This window comes from Pelodiscus sinensis, chromosome 11 (assembly GCF_049634645.1).
Source record: "Pelodiscus sinensis isolate JC-2024 chromosome 11, ASM4963464v1, whole genome shotgun sequence".
Taxonomy (NCBI): Eukaryota; Metazoa; Chordata; order Testudines; family Trionychidae; genus Pelodiscus; species Pelodiscus sinensis.
Genome location: NC_134721.1, coordinates 22922480 through 22942417, shown reverse-complemented (window position 1 = coordinate 22942417; position 19938 = coordinate 22922480). Strand labels below are relative to the sequence as shown.

The 19938-nt window shown below is 40.8% G+C and overlaps 1 protein-coding gene across 1 annotated transcript in view; it reads left to right on the top strand.

The window, feature by feature from the left end:
* Window positions 1-19938, top strand: part of TXNRD3 (thioredoxin reductase 3) — a 38319-nt gene that overhangs the window by 2093 nt on the left and 16288 nt on the right. The window contains exons 2-6 of the mRNA XM_075938781.1: window positions 12120-12180; window positions 13737-13846; window positions 14605-14721; window positions 17703-17775; window positions 19312-19431. Coding sequence (XP_075794896.1) covers window positions 12120-12180; window positions 13737-13846; window positions 14605-14721; window positions 17703-17775; window positions 19312-19431 — 481 coding nt within the window. The remainder of the gene's footprint in view (window positions 1-12119; window positions 12181-13736; window positions 13847-14604; window positions 14722-17702; window positions 17776-19311; window positions 19432-19938) is intronic.

Below are 19938 nucleotides of genomic sequence, written 5' to 3'. Positions count from 1 at the left end.
GTATTAGGAGCTGGTGGGCAGGCAGCCTAGCTCCGTAGGGCTCATGTCAGGTCTGGGAGCTCACATTACCCCTGGATAGGGGCTGATGCTACTCTATGCTGCTGCTTGTGTATCGGAGGCAGCAGCGTGGGGTGCCAGGCAGCCGGTCAGTGAGAGGGAGCTAGTTTCTAAACCTGCTTCTCTCAGGGACCAGCTCCCACCTGGCACCCTACACTGCTACCTCTGATACACAGGCAGCAGCACAGAGTAGCAGGAGGCTCCTGGGGAGTGGGGCCAGATTGCAGTGGCTGATGGCCCTGCCACCCTGGGGACTATAGAATAGTTGAGTAACTGATAAGAATTCATGAGATTAATCAACTATTCAGTTAACTGATATTTACATCCCTAGCCATGTTTGTGGGTGCAAATACCCACAGATATAAAGTAGATATCTGCAGATTTACAGGGCTCTAATTTTATGGACAGGAGCTAACAGGCCATCTATCAGTGAGGTGCCAGGAGAGTTGGTTGAAGGAGGGTGATGCTGCACAATACACTAGTTCTTGTGTTAAGCCAATCTTACCGCCACTGTTCTAGGTCAGCAGTGTGTTCTTGGTGTGTTCCTCAAATTTTCAGGCAGAAGGCATCTCTTTGGTAACCAGTCTGAGTGAAACTAAACTATTGCCTCTGTACCAAGCTTAAAGCTTCCCATCATCTTGGAGATGATGTTGGAAAGCCAGGCTTATCTCTGACTTGTCTTTTATGTTGTTGGATGATAATTCTGTATTATGCCAATATTGTCCTCAGTGTTTTAATAAACAAAAAAGTTGCTGAGCATTGCAGTGGCCAGAAAAGGATTTGTACTTTGGTACAAACAAGGCCTTGCATATTATGAATCATAAACAACTTCCACTCAAATCCTAATTGCAGAATCTTGGTGCAGATTTATGCACAGCTTCGTTGAGTCTCAAATATGTTTTTTCACTTAGAAGTGAAACCTTTTTTAAGACTTGAAAATCTTATGTGGAGGAAAAGTAAAATTGGAATAATAGGCTAGAACATTTTTCTAAATTTTACATTGAAATTGGTTCCTTGGTAGTTATTCCCATTGTCTCATCTGAACTTGGATCCATGGGTGTAGATGAGGTAGTGAAGATGGGGAAATGGAGACTTATGATATCTACTAAAGAAGAGTCCCAATGATCGTGTTTTTTTCTAGTTGACATACAGTTGTATTTGGACCTTAAGTAAGTTCCAAGAAAGAAGCATCCCATCATGTAACAGGAGTGATATAAATTATGTAGTCTCAAAATATAGTAGTAGGTACTTCAGATAGCTATCAAGATTCTAAGTTCTGAAAATATCATAGTCTGTTGTTAGACTTTATTTAGACTTTTGGAAACTTTTCAAACCATCCATTCAGAGAAGTTTAGCAAATGAAGTGATCATAGGGTGGTATATGAAATATAGGTATAACAAATCTCTTCTACCGAGGATTCTCTTTTCTTGGTGACTCTGGATTAGAAAGATGCACCAAAAGAATTATTCAGCAATTGGTGCTAGTTTATTTGCCTGACTTTGTCTGTACTGCTTATTAGTCGTATTTGGTCTATCAACATTTGCAATACTAGTTGCAATGGTAGGCAGCCATTTTTAGGACTGTATTGGAATCCAGTTAAATGGTATTGTCACTTTTTTAAGAGACTCTTTTCTACCCTATTACTTCCAGTTGCTGATGCTGCAAAGGCTATTCTAAGTTGAGATGAAATGGCTACAAATCTGCGTATGGAGTCTGTCTAGAGCTTTGTTGCTGCTCAGTGTTCTTTCCCGCCACTGCTCACGCAGGGCTTTTGCCTCCATAGATAGATCCCTGCGCAGGTACAAAATATTGTATCTGCAAAAAGGAGCCACAGATACACATAGATATAAAGTGGATCTCCATGGATTTGCAGGGCTCTAACCACGGAAACAGCCAGCTCTTGAAGCATTATACTTACCACCCCAAAGAGGAGAAGGACAAGTACTGCTGCATGTAGGCTGTGGAGCATGTTGGCTCTGGGCTTGGTGCTTGTGTGCTGCCCCGTAGATCCGGCCTGTAATGAAACTGATCCATTGGGGATCAATTTATTGTGTCTAGCATAGACACAATAAATTGACTACTGACCGCTCACCCATTGACTCCAGTATTCACACCTTAATGAGAAGTGCAACAGGAATCAATCGGAGGGCATCTCCAGTTGACTTACTGCAGTGGCCTCACTTCTGTAAGTAGATCTAAGTACATTAACTTCAGCTACACGGTGTAATTTACAGGGCTCGACAAACCACTGAATCTACTAGCCCGTGGCGAGTAGATTTCAGCCGGTCGCTCCGTGCGCCCCATTCACCGGCGCTTCGCATGCGCAGTGCGGGTCTGGCGAGTAGCTCTCACTGGGGTTTGTCAAGCCCTGGTAATTTAGATCTATCTCCTGTGGTAAAGTAGTCCAGTCCTTAGTGGGAGAAGATGACAAGAAATAAGCAAGTGGTAAATCTGGAACAAGGAAAGATGTTTGAGGAAAATGAGTGGAATAAGGATTCCTAATGTGTTTTCCTCTTGGGCCAAGCAAGAAGGGGAAGAGATAGGCAGAGAGTAGGACAAACAAGATCAAGGAAATGTATCTACTAAAAGAGTCAAAGGGAAAACAGGAGAGCAGATAGGAGCAGAAGTAAGAAATACTGACCCATCACAGGGGAAAATCGTTTTTGCTAAGAGGAGGAGAATTGTATTAGACACAAAATAAAAAGGAAGTAAAAAACTCTTAAATTAAAATGAGAATGAACAGGAAACACAATAGACTTTAAACTGTTATATTAACTCAGGCATGTCCAAAGTCCGGCCCGCGGGCCAATTGCGGCCCGTGTTCCGGTTTAATACGGTCCCACAGGTAATTTTGCAAATCTATCTTTTATGGCCCCCAACGAATCCATATGTATTGAGATGAATACATTGTAAAATCTCAGTTAATGTCAGTTGGTCTAAATCAGTTATAAATATATTTGGACACAACATGTATACTTGGTGTTATGTTCCTGTTCATATTTTTTGAACTTAAAAGTTGACAGACAACCTTTATTACCAATAATATGTAATGTACTTTACAATGTTCCTGACATATATTTCAGCTTCCTGGATTTTTTTTTCATCTGGCCTTCAGATATGAAAGGCAGAGTGATTTAACACCTGTTTAGATTTGTCATCCATGTGACTAAATGAAAAGTATGCCGTTTGCAATAAACTTTGCATAAAATAGTTAATTTGCATTTAATTTTAATGGTTCAAAGAATGTCAGGCAAAATGGTCGGCCCTCACGCATGTTCACTTCATCAAATCTGGCCCTCTTTGAAAAAAGTTTGGACACCCCTGTATTAACTGTTTTATCAAATCAAGCTTGACATCTTTTCTTCCATTAAAAGATTTTGGACATTTATTGGATGTTTACTCCTTGTTTTGGTTAGGTTGTAGAGATATGGATGGAATGAGATGGGCAGGAAGGGGAGAAGAGCTCAGCTTGGAAGAGTAGGTTGAGTAGTCAACTGGAAAACTTACAGTTAAGGTTAGTGAAGACTAGGAAAGATTGAGAAATTTCTAGAAGAACCTAATCTTTAAAAAAACAAACAAACCCTGAGGAATTATATTCAAAGCCTTTTTAGAAAAGCAAAGATAGTGTCACTTCTTAGTGCAGATGACTTTTATTCAGAAGTGAGCCGATGGAATTCTTAGTCATGTAGACTTTTTTTAATTCTGATAATGCATGCCTGTTTAAACAAAGCTGTACAAGTTGAGTTGTCCTGGTTTGATTTTCTTGCTGTTACTGGCAGTTAAGAGTAAATATTTATGTATTTTAAATTCTTGCCACCTTTTGAGAAATGTGTGCTGGATGAAATGAAAAACATTTAAATGCTAGTAATTGCTTCACTGCCACACAGAAACAACTTGATATACAGAATAACCACAACTTCAGGTGACTGCTGATTATCCAGTCTTACGATATACCCTCAGCTAGTATATAATGGCATGTCAGGTCAGCTCAATTTAGATTTACAGAATGCTAATTGACTTATGAAACAGTAGACTGTTTATTAGGACACTGCTTATTAACTGACTCCACCTTGTGGGGTTTAAAGTAGCTAAACAGGTTGAAATAATGAATGAATGCTGCCAGAAGGAGTTTTTAAAAGTGCATTGTCACACCATAATGCCTTTGTTCCAAATTACTTTCCATGTGAAACTTGGTGTTGACTACTCACTAGTTGTGTTTGTCCCTTAGCCGTTTGTTTCTTTTGTAAGGGATTTCTTATCTGTGTACAAATGCACCAGTTGAATATTTGTATGCTGCAAGTCAATATACAAACAGCAAATGTCCTCTTTCTGTATTGTGAGTAAGTCTAACCCCTTCCATGTTTTGTTAACACTTACAGGAAAAGTACCCAACGGCTGAAAAAAAATAAAGATGGCCAAGTTAACAAGTCTTTTAAAATAAAATCTGAAGTGTGTAAGGAAAAATTTACCCTGTCTTTTCCAGCATAATTATTGTAAAACTTTTCTCTTTTCTTGCTCTTGCCTCTCTCCTAAAGAACTGTCATTGCTGTACTTTAGGGGTACATCTAGACTACATGGCTCCATCGACGGAGCCATGTGAAATAGTTTACTCGGCATAGTCAAAGAAGCAGGGATTTAACTAATCCCCGCTTCATTAAAATAAAAATGGCTGCCGCTCTGTGCCAACAATCAGCTGATCCGGCACAGCGCGGCAGTCTAGACGCATGAAACGAGGTTTACCGGAGCGGTTGACAAAGGCTTCCCTTGTCAACCGCACCGCGTCTAGACTGCCGCGCTGTGCCAGATCAGCTGATTATCGGCACACCGCAGTGGACATTTTTATTTTAATGAAGCGGGGATTATTTAAATCCCTGCTTCTTTGACTATGCCGAGTAAACTATTTTACATGGCTCTGTTGACAGAGCCTTGTAGTCTAGACGTACCCTAGGAGTATAACAGTTCAGTTTTGCCTTGTGCTACTGCCACACTTGAACTGTTTGTTCTATGGTAGAACTTCAGAATTATGAACTAACAAGTGTACCACACACCTCGATTGAAACTGAAGTAAGTAATCAGGCAGCATCAGAACTTGCCTTTTCCCACTCCTCCCCCCCCCCCCCCCCCCAAAAAAAAGTATAGTAGTATGTTAAACATGAACTATTTTAAAAAATAAAGGGAAACTATGTTTTTTACTTAAGGGGAACTACTGTATATCCATATTTGATCTAGCAGCTTGCTTGACTTAAGTATCTAATTTGTTAGACTTTGAAGGAATGACTACTGCAAACATCTTGCTTTGTAGCATTAACTTTTTGTAAGGACTTTGCAAGATTAGAAGTAGGGTTACTGTTGTAAACTGCCACTGTTTCTAATTATTAGGAATGCCAACATGTAGAGGACTACACAATTAACCAGTAAGCTTGGGGCTTATCAGTTAATCTTGTTGATTACACGCACTCCACCCCCTTGCTGCCCCTGCTGTCAGGCTTTTACTAAGTTTAAAATGCAGAGGCTCAGCAGTCTCAGAGGTGGCGTAAGCCAGGACTTCCCAGCCCTGGTTAGCACCAGTTCTGGGAGCCACCTGCACTGCAGTGCTGCATTTTAATGTAGTAAGAGCCCAGCAGCTCTTCTTATGCTTAAAATGCAGAGTCGCAGTGGTCCCGGAGCTCGCGTGAGCCAAGACTGCTCAATCCTGGCTCCCCGGCTCCAGGAACTACTCCCGCTGTCGCTCTGCAGAGTGCCTCCACTTATCAACTAATCGTGTAGTCCATACAATTGGTATGGACTAAACAATTAGCAAAATACTTGTTCCTTAACATCCTTAGAGCTGGTTTGTGCGGGATACTGGTTTTTAAATCATCTTTCCTCATGGAAATATAAAGCGAGACATGTAAAGTAGAAGAGGTATTTTTCAGTTCACCTAATAAGTACTGTAGTGCAATCTCTTTATCATGAGTTGAACTTACAAATGTGATGTGATGTACAAAAAAACTGCTCTCAGATAAAACACCATAAAACTTTAGTACCTACAAGTCCACTGGGTCCTATTTCTTGGTCTGCCAAGCACTCAAACAAGTTTGTTTACATTTGTAGGCAATAATGCTGCCCACTTCTTGCTTAGTGTCACCAGAGAGTGAGAACAGATGTTCACATGACAGTATAGTAGCTAGCATTGCAAGATACTTATATTCCATATGTATTAAATGTTTAGGTCCCTTCAGGCTTCAACCACCATTCAAGAACATGCATCCATGCTTATGCCAGATTCTGCTTGATAACAGTCCAAAACAGTGCACACTAACAACGTTCATTTTCATCATCTGAGTCAGATGCCATCAGCAGAATGTTGAATTTCTTTTTTGGTGGTTCAAGTCCTGTAGTTTGCACTTTAGAGTGCTGCTCTTTTAAGACTTCTGAGAGCATGCTCCACACCTCTTCCCACCCAGATTTTGGATGGCACTTCAGATTTTTAAACCTTGGATCCAGTGCTGTAGCTATCATTGGAAACCTCATATTGACATCCTCTTTGACTTTGATCAGATCTGCATTGAAAGTGTTCTTAAAATGAACAAAATGTGCCGGGTCATGTGAGACTGCTGTAACATGAAATACATGGCAGAATTCAGGCAAAACAGCAGGTGAGATACAATTCTCCTCTAAGGAATTTAGTCACAAATTTAATTAACGTATTGTTTTTGTAACAAACATCACCAGCATGGAAGCATGTCCTCTGGAATGGTGGCTGAAGCATGAAGGCATATACAAATGTTTAGTATATTTGGCACAAATATCTTGTTATGCCAGCTACAAAAGTGCCATGCAAATGCCTGGTCTCATTTTCAGGAGACATTGTAAATAACAAGTGGACAGCATTGTCTCCCATAAATGTAAACAAACTTGTTTGTCTGAGTGGTTGACCACACAAGAATTAGGACTGAGCGGACTTGTAGGCACTGAGATTTTATATTCTATTTTTGAGTGCAGTTGTATAACACAAAAATCTGCATTTTTAAGTTGCACTTTCACAATAAAGCAGTTGCACTACAGTAATTGTAAGAGGTGAATTGAGAAATACTTTTTTCATTTTTACAAAGCAAATATTTATAATAATAAAGTGAGCACTGTACACTTTGTATTGTGTGATACTTGAAATCAATGTAATTGAAAATGTAGAAAAAAATCAAAATTTAATTTCAGTTGGTTTCTGTTGTTTAGCAGTGCACTTAATTAACAGCCCTACTAAATATCTTAAAACACAGCAAATGCCTGCATTACTGCTTGTTGGGGGTGGGGTTTAAAGACTGCATGTGAAATCAGAATTTATCTTTTCTTAAAAAGTAAATTATTTGATTCAGTCTTGTAATGAATTCATTTTAAGCCCAGTAACAGCACTTGCATTTCTAGGTGATTAAGCCGTATAATTTCCAGAACTGACTTTCTTGTTACATTTAAAAATCTTTTTGTAATGTCTATTGAAAGAGGCTTTGTTAATCATCCCACCAATATAGGATTAAAATATTAGTATCCCTGCATTTCAGTTTCATGTGACTAAGTCTTTAGAAGTCTACTTATCAAAGAAAACTGGATAAAGTATCCCCTTTTTTCTAGGAGTTAAGTTTTGGTTGAAAATTGAACCAAACATGAAATTGCAATTGCATTATTTTAGAGAAATTATTTTGAACTTTTTAAGTCAAAGAGTTTCACATTAGCATTCAAGTCTAAAGCATAATCTGATACTCATAATTACATCTAGAACAGGGGGTGAGCAATAATTTTGGAAGGGGAGCCACTTCACAAATATTGGAAGTGTCCATGGGCAGAAGGGGCAGGGCTGAGAACTACCCTGCTGAGTACAGTGACCTTATTTTCTGAACCAGCTGCATCTAGTAAGAACAGTTTAATTTTAAATTATGAAATAGATTAAATGTTTTAATTTTCTCATGTTAGTTTATCAAACTTCATTTTAAATGAAGTAAAATATTATGTCCAACACAAAGTTTCAATGTTTTCTTTATTTATGGGAGGGATGGGAACCCTTTTTGGGTCTGAGGTCACTGACCCACAAAGAAATCAGTTGGGGACCACACAAGTGAGAAGCAAAAAAACTCCTCCAACCCCTCCCCCCCCAACACTCACTGATGTGTCCCCAACTGAGATACCTCACTCCTCTGGTGCCCCAACATCACGAAGGGAAGGGGGAAACTGAAGTTCAGGGCTTCCCATAGATCAGATTTACTTTTCTGGAGTTAGTGGATTTTATGGAACTTTCTTAGGCTCTGAGGGACAAAAATGAAGGGTATAGTGAGTGAGACAGGGCTGCCAGCAAATAGGGTAGGAGTGGGGTGCAGGCTTTGGGAGGGAGCAGGGATGCAGAAGCAGGCTGGGAGTAGGGTGTCTGGCTAGGTAGAGGAAGCAGGAACAAGGGAGAGTGCCGTATGTGGCCAGGAGAGAGGGTGCAAGAGCAAGGGAGGGTGTCACAGCAAGCTGGGGATGCGGGGTCTTGGGGGGGGGATGAGTGAAGGGATTGGGGGAGGTGTCTGGAAATGAGGGGAAACCTTACCTGGCTTCGTGCTCTCTTGCAGCAACGGCTGCAGCCACAAGGTGCTGGAGGGAGGCCCCGTTGCCGCAGCCATGTGGTCCTGGAAGCCAAAGACACCGCTGCTGTGGCCACATGATCCAGGGCTGGCCCCGAGGCACTGCGGTCACAGGCCACCCCCAGAGGCGCTGCGACCATGCAGTTTGGAGCCAGTCCCAGAGGCATGTGGCCTGGAGCCAGCCCTGGAGGCACCGCTACTGCTGAGGAGCCTCAGCCCCAGCACTGACACCTCCTCCAGTGGTATCATGGGGAGTGATGGGGTGGGGCTGAGTTCCTTCCCTTCCCTTCCCCCCCTTTACCCTTCTCCTGCCCCCTCCCTCCCGCCCTCCCCACCCAGGGTCTGTAATTGCCTCGCAGGCCAAATCAAAGCCCAAGGCAGGCCACATCCAGCCTGCTGAGAGGTCTTTGCCTACCCTTGATCTAGAAAGGGTATCTCCACTAATTTTTAAAGATTTACAGACTTCATTCTTACTAAGCACTGAGGGTGACACTGAACTTTGGTGTCTGCAGGGGCTCAAGTAGCTACATAGTGGTATCAGATGGTCCGTGCTAGTCTTAAAACTTCCACCTGTAAAACTGGTGACAGGATTGAATTGACTTTACTTGCACTTGAGCTCTTTGACACACTACTGACTAATATTCTTACTTTTAAAACTTGGCACTAATTTTGACAGTTGGATTTTTTTTGTTGGGAGACAAGAATGAGGGGTTAAATCTAAAACCAAAGCCCTTATTTCACAGGAAGCAAAAGAGGAAGGTTAAAATCTGTCAAACATGAACATGTGCTAGGTTTAGCATTAGTTATGTTTGACAGCAATATTTATAAAATTGCAGCCAATGTAGACATTTCATTGATTTTTTTTTTTATTGATAAAGTATTAATTTTTGGTGTCCGTTTAGACCAAGAGTCTGCAATTATTCCTTGGGTAGCCAGATGGGAGGACGAGTAGGATATATTATATACCTCTCAGATGTTCAGCATTGTGCAAGACATCCCATAGCTGGCCTCGTTTTTGTTTTTAAAGTTGTCCTGCTTTGTTATTGCATAGTCTCTATTAAGCGCTCAGCAAGTCTTCCTGGTTGCGAGCTGCACATCTTTGTGCTTGACATGATCACGTCTCACATGAAAGCTAGCGTTTTCTCCATAAGGTATGGTTTTAGTACTCAGTCACTGCTCATTTTCATTATAAGAAGTTCCAGGCTATTTGCATGCTTTAATTTTCTTTACTGAACAGGCTTTTTTTTTTTTTTTTTTAAGTCCCTTATTCTGAGGGTCACTTCAAAGTCTGAGGATTGAGACAGATGGTAAACACATTCCTAATCCTGGCATGGGTTTCAGCCATTGATCTAGTAATTTGCTGTACAGTTAAATGATGAAACTGCAACCAGGGATGTTAAGAGGTAGGTATTTAGCTAAGCAAGTAGTACATAGGCAGCCTGGCTCAGTCCTGGGTCGCACTGGGTGTGGGACCAAACCCTGCTGCAGCTCTGCAATTTAAAAGGCAGTGGGGGAAGTGGGGTTTGGTCCTGCACCTAGAGTGAGCTGGGACTGTCTTGGGCTGCCTTCCCAGCTGGCTCTGTGCACCCAGGTCTCAGGGGGGAGTTGGTCCCAGATCCCCTGTGCACAGAGGCTGCTGCCGTGAAGCAAGTCTTGTCTGCGGAGGATCCCGGCTCCCTGCGGACAAGGGCTGCTTCGCAGCAGCAGCTCCTGCCCTTCCCTTTCCCGCTGCCTCCTAATAGAGGTAGCAGAAGCGGGAGGATGAGCAGCACCACAGAGATGGTGCTGCGGGGAACCGGTTTCTAAACCAGCTCTCTCCCTCCCCATCACCACCCCTTTTCTGCCTATGGTACAGAAGCAGCAAAGAGGAGGGGAGTATGAGTAGTTGACTCGACTACCCAATAAGCATAGGCTTATTCGGTAGTTGACTACTCCCTTATATCCCTAAGTGCACCTATGGATTTTAACCTAATTGTGCTACTTAATAGCTTCTTCGTAAAACTGTAATCCATCCCCAGAGATTCTTAGGCCATATGTGTGTATTTACTAAATAAACAACCCTTGGGTTTTCTATCCTCTACCTCTTCCACTTTGATGTTTTTGTTCTTTTACCCTCTTATATTGTCAGAAGTAAGCAGAATATCTGCTATTAAGCTTTCTGTAGATAAAGTTCTCTGATCTCCTTCAGGAGAAGCCTGGGAGATATCATGTTGGATATCAAAGTCTGAGTCCTGTTGAGGTGGCGAGATTACCTAGGCTATCTCTATACTGAGAAGGTTTGGCAATGAAAGTGCTGTTAATATGCAAAAGTAAAAAATGGTCAAACCAGTTTTTCTGCCTCCTGTTTCATGGCCACACTGTTAGCACCTTGTCAACAGATAGAGAAAAGCAGTGTGGGTAAGCATCCCACAGTGCAAAGTTGTGAGGAGACAGAGCTGATTCCCTCGTAGCTGTTAGCTCTCCGTGCTGAAGGATGTCAAAGTTGCACAGCCGTCTGCCTGCCACTATATTCTTAGCAGAGCAGAAAAGGAGCATTCCAGTGATTTGCTCTTTGGGAATGTCTCTGCTGCATCCAGGGAACACGTCTGCTTTTCTGAAAATAATGTTGGAAAAGCGGATCCGTTTTGTTGGCATCCTTGTAAACCTCGTTTTACTAGGAAGAAGGGATGCTCCAAAAGAGATTTTTTTTTTTTCTGAAATTTAGCCCTGTGTAGATGGGCCAAATTTCGAAAAAGCCTCTTTTGGAAATATATTGGATAAAGATACTCAATTTGTGTACCACATATTGTGTTTCTTTTTCCGATTTATCTTTGTAGTCTAGACCTAGCCTTTGTTCCCCAAATGGAGCAGCTCACTCAGCTGTCAGATACTTCCAGGATCTTTGAAAGGAGAGGAACGAATGCTTACAGGGCAACAGAGATCACAAAACACTTGACCACAGCAATCCTTGTTAACAAAGCTCTAGTCTAAATGTAGTTCTGCACTGAAAATGAAGATGTTATTGTAACACAGGTATTTCTTTACTCTCGCTAGTGCAGCTACAACTTCAGTGTAGGCTAATAACCTCAGGACAAGTTTTCTAGGAACCCCGAACATGTACTTGGCTTGCTGGCATGTGGTCAGGTGTGGGTTGCCATGGCTTTGCTGCTATTGTTAACCACAATAGCTAGAGTAAAGCTAGGACAGACATATCTACTTGCGATAATCACGTCCTCATTTATAGTGTGAATGTTACACCTGTGGTGAATCACAAGACAGCAAAGTGACTGCTTCTGAAAATTAACTTGGAAGTAATAACTTGATAGCTGCATAACTCAGTGTCTTTAAATACTTATATCTATATAATCATGTTAAGTCTCAGATCTTGGCCCTAAACTGCATCTAAATATCAAACCTTTGACTTGTAAAAATGCTGTGTCCTTGTGTTTACAGTAAATCTCTAATGGTAGTACTCTGGTTTGTTACAGGTGAAAGAACTTTTTCATTCTATGGGAATAGATTACTATGCTTTGGAACTTGATTTAACTGGTAAGGAAAATGACAACATCTTTTGAAATGCAATAACTATTCACAATAGTCCAAGTTAAGCCACGTTTTTTCCTATAAACTGCTTTGTACTGATCAGAGACACTAATTCTATTTTGAGTGATGCCTCTGTTGGTACAAAGTTACAACAGCACTTGAAATACAAACCTGATTTGTTTAATCAAATGGAAATTACCCACTGTTCTGTCTTGCAGGAAAATTCAGCCTTTCCTGTAATTTATTTTATGTTCCAAGATGAAATGTTAATGTTTGACTTTATATAGAAATGACCTTTGTGAACAAATTCGCTGAGTCATTGGGGAAAGAATGACTACATTTCAGCGCTCAGGCTGTAACCATGGATAGCTTTTATTAAAGCCAGGCGTTCTGAGGTTACAATACAATCTTTTGTTTAAAAAAAATTATTTTAATTCTTGAGAAGACTTTTAAAGAGTTTACTGGACATTAATTAGTTGTCAGGATTGCTGAATAATCCTGAATATATTTAGAAACTTTCAGTACTTATATTGTTCACCAGTTTAAGTCTTCATAAAGTTCCAAAAATAATCCTATGTTGAATAGTTTGAAAGAATGTACTGGCTGACTTTCACTGACATTTCCTTTGTTTGGTTCGCTCCATGCTAGAAACTCCTGCACAGTAAACGTATCCCAATTTGACAAAGGGAACTGTAGCATACAAATGGATTTGCTGAGCCCATTTTACATTTTGGGATGGTGACTGTGTGTTAAGGCTCTTTAATAATTAAGACTTTGCTTAATTTGCAAATCCTGGGATTATTGAGATTAATAAACCTAAAAAAAATTGAGTATTTCTATAATTAATCCCACACATCTCCTATACTGGCTGAACTATATTTAGACTGCTTAAAACCACCAAGAAGGTGCCTGTCCTGAGTGTGCTCCATGTTGACAGTTGTTTTAAAGGATAACCATAGTCAGAACCAGCACTAATTGAAGCTGAGAGAGAAAAATACTCTGCTTTTCCTAAAAAGCTACATTTTGTAGTAACCTCTCCATTTTTCAAAAGACGCTAGCAAATAAATCAATGTATCAGAATGTCCATGAATTCTAGCTGTTTCTGGCAAAGAGGTGAGCAAGTTCCAAAGTCTGGGTGGATCCTAGTGAAGAACACCCCTTCCAACAGTTCACATTGATTTTTAGCTCACATGACTTCACTGATATTGGCAACATACATAGACAAGGAAATAACCTCTCTCAAAAAGGTAGTCCTCATGCAACAAACCTTCTTGCATTTAAGTTTGTGATGCTCCAGTTCGTTCTTTCTGTCTACATGCATACTTTTGTGGGAGATACAAACTTTGAAAAGTCTATTTTTTAGTTTCATAGCTCATGGTTTGAACAACGTCTACAAACTTGCCATGTCTGAAACAAGTTGATTTTTCAGGAGGGTTTATGGTGTTGGGCAGTTGGTTTAAAAAAAGTTCAGTTGTAAATAGTTATTTAAAAAACTACACCCTTAAGCTCACTTTCAGTGAGGATTATTTCAACCCCTCTAATTGTAATTTTTTTTTCCTGAGATGACGGATCCAATATTCAGCAAGTGTTAGCAGATATAACTGGCCAGAGGACCGTGCCCAATGTATTTGTGAATGGAACGCACGTGGGTGGATATGACACAACTTTTCAGGTAATCTTGCTTTTCTTGCATTTGAAATGAGCTGTGACTAGAAGTGAACTAAGTGGGTAGATTATCTCGTTTTTTAAATAGTCTAGTTGCTTGATAGAACCATTGGTTGCAACATATAGTGAACTAATTTGCAAACTTATTCCTGTCCTAAGCATCTAACTTTCCATAATGTCAAGAAGAAACTAAATATAAAATTCAATATTTAAACTTTCAAGTTCAAAGGAGATAAAGTTGCTCCATCCTTCTGCAGACTTTAATTCCTGCCTTGATGTTTTATACATTGGAAAGAATTATAATTGGAACGATCACTGCATCATCAGTGATCTCTTGACTTGCTTCTTTGGTAGGTAGTTTTTGCTGTGTGACTTGACTTTAAAAATAAAAAGAGAACATAGTCTTATGAAAGGTTGTGTAACTGTGATCTTTACATATTATGTGAAGACTCCCTTTCTAACTTCCAGACTTGAAAAACTGTATGCTAATGATCAGGGCTCGCCAAGCGGTGGCGAACCCTGCTCGCCAGCCGCGCGGTTCGGCACGCTGTGCATGCGCAGACCGCGCTGCGCGGTTGTGCCAGTTTGTAATCTACTTTCCACAGGCGAGTAGATTACACTAACTGTCGAGCCCTGCTAATGATCCTTTTTAAAAAGGAATCCAAAATTAGGGTAGAAGCATCACACAGGATGGTGTAGATTATAGAAAAAGCTGTGTCATTCAGACTTCTACCTATCGCTCTATGAATAATCTGTTTGTTACAGGCTTACCAGAGTGGCTCACTGCAGAATGTGCTGGGGAATCAAGCAGATGGTGCAGAAGTTTATGACTACGATCTTATTGTTGTTGGCGGTGGCTCTGGCGGACTTGCATGTTCCAAGGTATGCACTGGGGTTTGCACTAGTATTCAGGCAAAATTAAATTGTGCATGTAAGATTTCTCCTGAAACTCTCTTGCTTTGTGCATCTGATGTTCAAACGCAATATATTCTACTTTTCAGTGAATCTTCCCACCCAGTTAGAAATTAAATGGGCTGAATGTTGATGTAATTGTAATTCATAATTCAGAACTAGGGGGCAGATTCTTCCCCATAGTATAGTCACTTTGCTTCAGTCTTTTATTTTGAGTTGCTCCTGGACCAACAAGAACAAGGAACTCAAACAGTACTTTGCTTCTGGTAGCTTGTTCAGAAGGGTTGAAAGTTCAAAGTATTGATACCTCTCTTGGCTGGAGGAAAGGTTAATGACAGGCATATGCATACGTTTCCTTCAGATAATTATTGTTGACAGTGCAGGCAGTTGTATTGGAATGCTTCTAGATGTTTCTTCTCCAGGTGTGTATAGGTTATGCATACCTTTGGATGTCTTCTGTGGCTTCTGATTGAGTTAGGTGATGTCATAGATAAGGATGTAATAGTGTCGATTAACTGATAAGTAAAAGCTTATATGTTAATACTATAGACTACAGGCATCCAGTCCACAAGGGGAGCTAGTTTTTAAACAGGTTTCCCTAGTGGACTAGCTCTTGTCTGGCATCTTGCACTGCTCCTATGATACAGCAGTACAGAGTGGCAGGGAGTTCCTTGGGAGTGAGGCTGGAGTACACTGGCTGCTGGCCCTGCCCCTGGGGACTATAGAATAGTTGAATAACCGATAAGAATTCATGAGGTTACTCAACTGTGCAATTAACCAATATTTATCATCCCTAGTCATAGGTTCTCGGCATCTGGTCTGTTTTCCAACCTGTAATCAGTTTTGTAGAAAGGTGCCAGACCCAAAGGATCCACATAGTTGCACAAGGAAAAGCCTAGAGCCTCCATGTATCTGAAACTGGGAGGCTCCCTGCAGTAAAAGTCCAGCCAAGCCATACTCGTATGGGAGACTTGTTCCTGCCCTTTCAGAGCATAACACATCTGCAGCAATAGCAAGAAACTATCTTAAAACAAGTTAACAGTTTTAATTACCAGAATCTAATTCTTTAGGTTAGCGTGAGAAGCAGATTTAGGGTATGTTTCCTGTTGGTGGGAGCTAAGGCTCTGCCAAGCCCTGTTCCTTTGAGCTTATCTTGGCTGTCTGTTCTTTTTTTGTTCTTGGAGCATATCCACACATACAGTGGTGCATCTGTACCAATGCAACCATGGTGCTGTGCTGCATCTAGTGAAGATTAGGGATGTAAAATCCCATTTAATTAGTTAACTGGTTAAATGTATTGTTTTACCAGTTAACTGATTAAAGGGGGAATGGAGGTGGTGCTTCATCCTGGCCCCCATCATCCTCCCCGCCTTCTGTGGCTGGGTTGGAGTGCCTCCTCTTACCCCCCCAACAGAGCAGGTACTGCTTTGGCCACGCTGGAGCACCCTTGTTTGTTGCCAGTCCTATGGCGCCGGAGCAGCCGCTTGCACGCAAAAGAGACAGGGACTCAGGTGCAAGAGCCAGGGCTGGGGATAAGACTCCCCCAGCCATTCATTCATGGCTGCCATATGGCAGCAGCCACTACTGCTGATGTGGCAGCCAGGAATCCTCGGCATTTTCATTCTATTTGCCCCCAGGGCAGCTGCCCCTTTTGCATTGGCCCTGCCATCAGCAGCCTTGCTGGTAGGCTGCGCTTTAACATCAGCCATTTGTGGACTGATACCAGCAGCTGGTTCTTACCAGTATACCGTACTGTCTCACTTCACCTGTGCTCAGGGGTGTGGTTTATTCATACCCATGCATGAGCTAGCTTATGACGACCTAAGCTGTATACTGTTACAGCAGGTCTGTACTAAGGATGTAAAATCCCATTTAATCAGCTAAACATTATGTGGTGGACTGGCCAGGCTGGAGCTGCCCTCTACCTGCAGCATACCATAGGTGGGGAAGTTGTTCCCAGGCACCGGTTAACTAGTTACCAGGTAAGCATGGGTATCCATTCACGTCGCTAGTATACACTACAGCGGGGGATCAAGCTCTTAGATCAATGCACCGGTGATTGATTTAGCAGAACTAATGAAGACCTGCCAAATAGACCACTGATCACTCTCCAGTCAACCCCTGTATTCTACCACCAACAAGAAGAGTAAAGTAAGTTGATGGGAAAATTTCTCCCATTGACAACTCTGTCTCCCTATGGCAGGGCTTCTCAATATGCGGCCTGTGGTGTAGTTTGGGCTTATGCAGGGCTCAACAGTGGCCTGTGAGTGGGAGCCAAAACAAAAAGTAGTCAATATAATGGTCTTCTGTTGATAGGTGTTTTAGTAGTTAAATTCCTTGGACTGTCATTGCTCATTAAAAGTGCTGTCATATGGGTGATAGTCAGGTAAATATTGCATTTTATAAATGTCATCAGAACTGACTTAAATGGGGCCTGTGTGTTTTGTAGTCTTGCCTTAATCTTTGTATTCATGCCCATCAGTGTGAAAGAGGCTATTTGCATATATTTGCATATATATTTGCATGTATATGCAACCACACTTAAGTTGCGGCACTCAACATGTATTGTGAATATCATTGTGGCTCCCTGGGCTTCTATGGTATAGACCCTGCAGTAACTTGACCTAAGGTATATCGATTCCAACTACGTTATTCTCAGCTTTTTTGCTAAAAGCTGCATAATGTAGACAAAGCCTAACTGAATCATGTGTTCATTGCACAGTAAAACAAAGCACAGGAAAGTTCAGCTGTGCATGAACATCATAAAAGTATTAACAATATTCCGACAGTTATCACAGGCACTGATGGTATTATTGTTTAATAAGAAAGGAAGAAGGGTAAGTGGTACAGAGACTTGTCGGACAGAAGGCATTTCTGGTGACACGCTTTTAGCATCAAAAAGGAATGGAGAAGTTCAGCAGTTCATATTTGACTTATTTTTTTTAATACAGGAAGCTGCTGCCTTAGGAAAAAAAGTCCTGGTGCTAGATTACGTTGTACCAACACCTTCGGGTACTTCATGGGGTAAGGTTCCCGATTCAAATCACAAGATGTATGAATAGATTTAAATACTGTTGTCAAGCATTACCTGAATTTTTAGCTTCAAGGTTTTGCATTCCTATAGTGTGTTACCTGTATGAACGTGAGGCTGTGATTCTAAAACATAAATAATGGAGAAAATAAACCTTACTCAGCCTGCCTTTTCTTCTAGATGGATTTTTCTATTAGCCTTGCATATCATTATTTACTTTGGTTTCTTATTAACAGCTTTTGGATTTCACATTCACACTAAATTCTTTGCTACATAACCTTCCCTGTTAAATCTTAAGCATTTTAATCCCTTATAGGAAAGCTGATATTTATAAAGCACATTTGAGCTCCTTAGATGAAAATGTTAGTTTGAGTTGACTTCTCACATGAGAGAATGGCTGGATTACAGTATATCTACTAATATTAGTTGAAGTGCTTAGCACTATGAAATCTTCAGTATTTAATAGTCCTAAAGGAGAATATATGTAGGTGATACAGCCACCTAAGAAACTGATGCTTTTCTGGTTGTCTCAGAAATTACTCACTTTCCCGTAACCTTGCTTTTTTCTGTTTTCACATTTTTGATCCTAGGTCCTATAGAACAGGTTAATGTTCATCCTTTACTGTACATAAGCAAATGTATGTTGTGTGGAGAACCTTTTTTCAGATAGCAGAGATAAAATCTACCAAAACCTCCCCTTCCCTCATTCCTTCCCTCCAAGAACTCTAATACAGTGACTCAGAAGAGTTATTGTCTTGGTCTGAAGAAAGCAGATGTTGAATTTCTTACAATTTGCCTTAATTTCTTTTTTAGGATCTAAGATATGTTTATACTGCCTGCACTGCTAACTCAGCGCTGTGATGTGGACAGTGTAGTCTCGCTATTGCCAGAGGACAGCTCTTCCACTGATTTTTTTTTTTTTTTTAAATAACATGCTGAATGAGAGATGGGAGCTTTATCCCTAGGAGCTGCGTTTCTGGGGATAAAGTGCTGAATATACTGGTGCTTTTCAGTGCCAAAACTTTTGTTGCTCAAAGTGGAGATTTTTTTCACTCCCCTTACCACCACAAATGGCAGTGTAGACATGGCCTTAGCTCTCTGTCTGATTCCGTGGAATAGGCATGGCTAATAATACTGCAGATTGGTCTCTTGCATTTCTTATGTGCTATTCTGTTGTATCTGGTTACAGAGTAAGTGGTGGTGAATTAGTCAAACTACTTTTTATGAATGAATGTGCTGGGCCTAAGCTTAAAGCTTTACTCATGTAGCCTACTTGATAGTGGAGTTGGTGCTAAAATGCTAGTGCTTAAGGAAAAACTGGTACTTTGTCAACCTTGTCCAGTTGTTACTTTGTCAACCATGGTAAGGTATATAGTTGTAAAGGAATTCTCCACCTATTGCTTGCATATGGGTTGAAAAATATGACTGAATGGGTAGTGGAATACACAAAGCACGTCAAAAGGCAGAAGTGAACATCTTAGGTTAATTCTGGTAAAAATATTTAATAAACTGTTTTCTTTCGGTCACAGGACTTGGTGGCACTTGTGTAAATGTAGGTTGTATTCCTAAGAAACTGATGCATCAGGCTGCACTTCTGGGGCAGGCACTTCAGGATTCAAGGAAATTTGGTTGGGAGTATGATGAGCAAGGTTAGTAATACTGAACACTAGTAGGGGAGGATGTAGATTACAATTTTTTGTAGAATCCTTTTAGTACATAAGTGACTAAATAGAATTCTGTTTGAGGTTTGAGCAACTTTTCTCTCTTCTCTCTCCCCCAAAATCTCTTTATGAAGGCACATAAGCAAACCAGTTTAACGCTTCATTCCACCATAAATCGCATAAGCCAGCTTGTTGTGTTACTTGCAAATGGTTTGCTTAAACCCAGATAACTTTGCAAATAGTGCTAAGAAAGGCAAGACATATCTATGTCTGCTAGATATGAAGTATCCCTGGGAAAACTTTAATATATTGTTATGTGAAAAGTAGATTTGTATTGTACTTGAGTTTGCTGATTTAGTGAGGAAATGCTGAACCTATAAGTATTTCCATAAGTTGAGTTGAGTAATAAGTAACTAAAAGCCTATGGTAAACTGTAAATATTGACATTCATAAAGTTACTGTTTTTATACTTCAGTGTCTTTTTAACTGTAATGC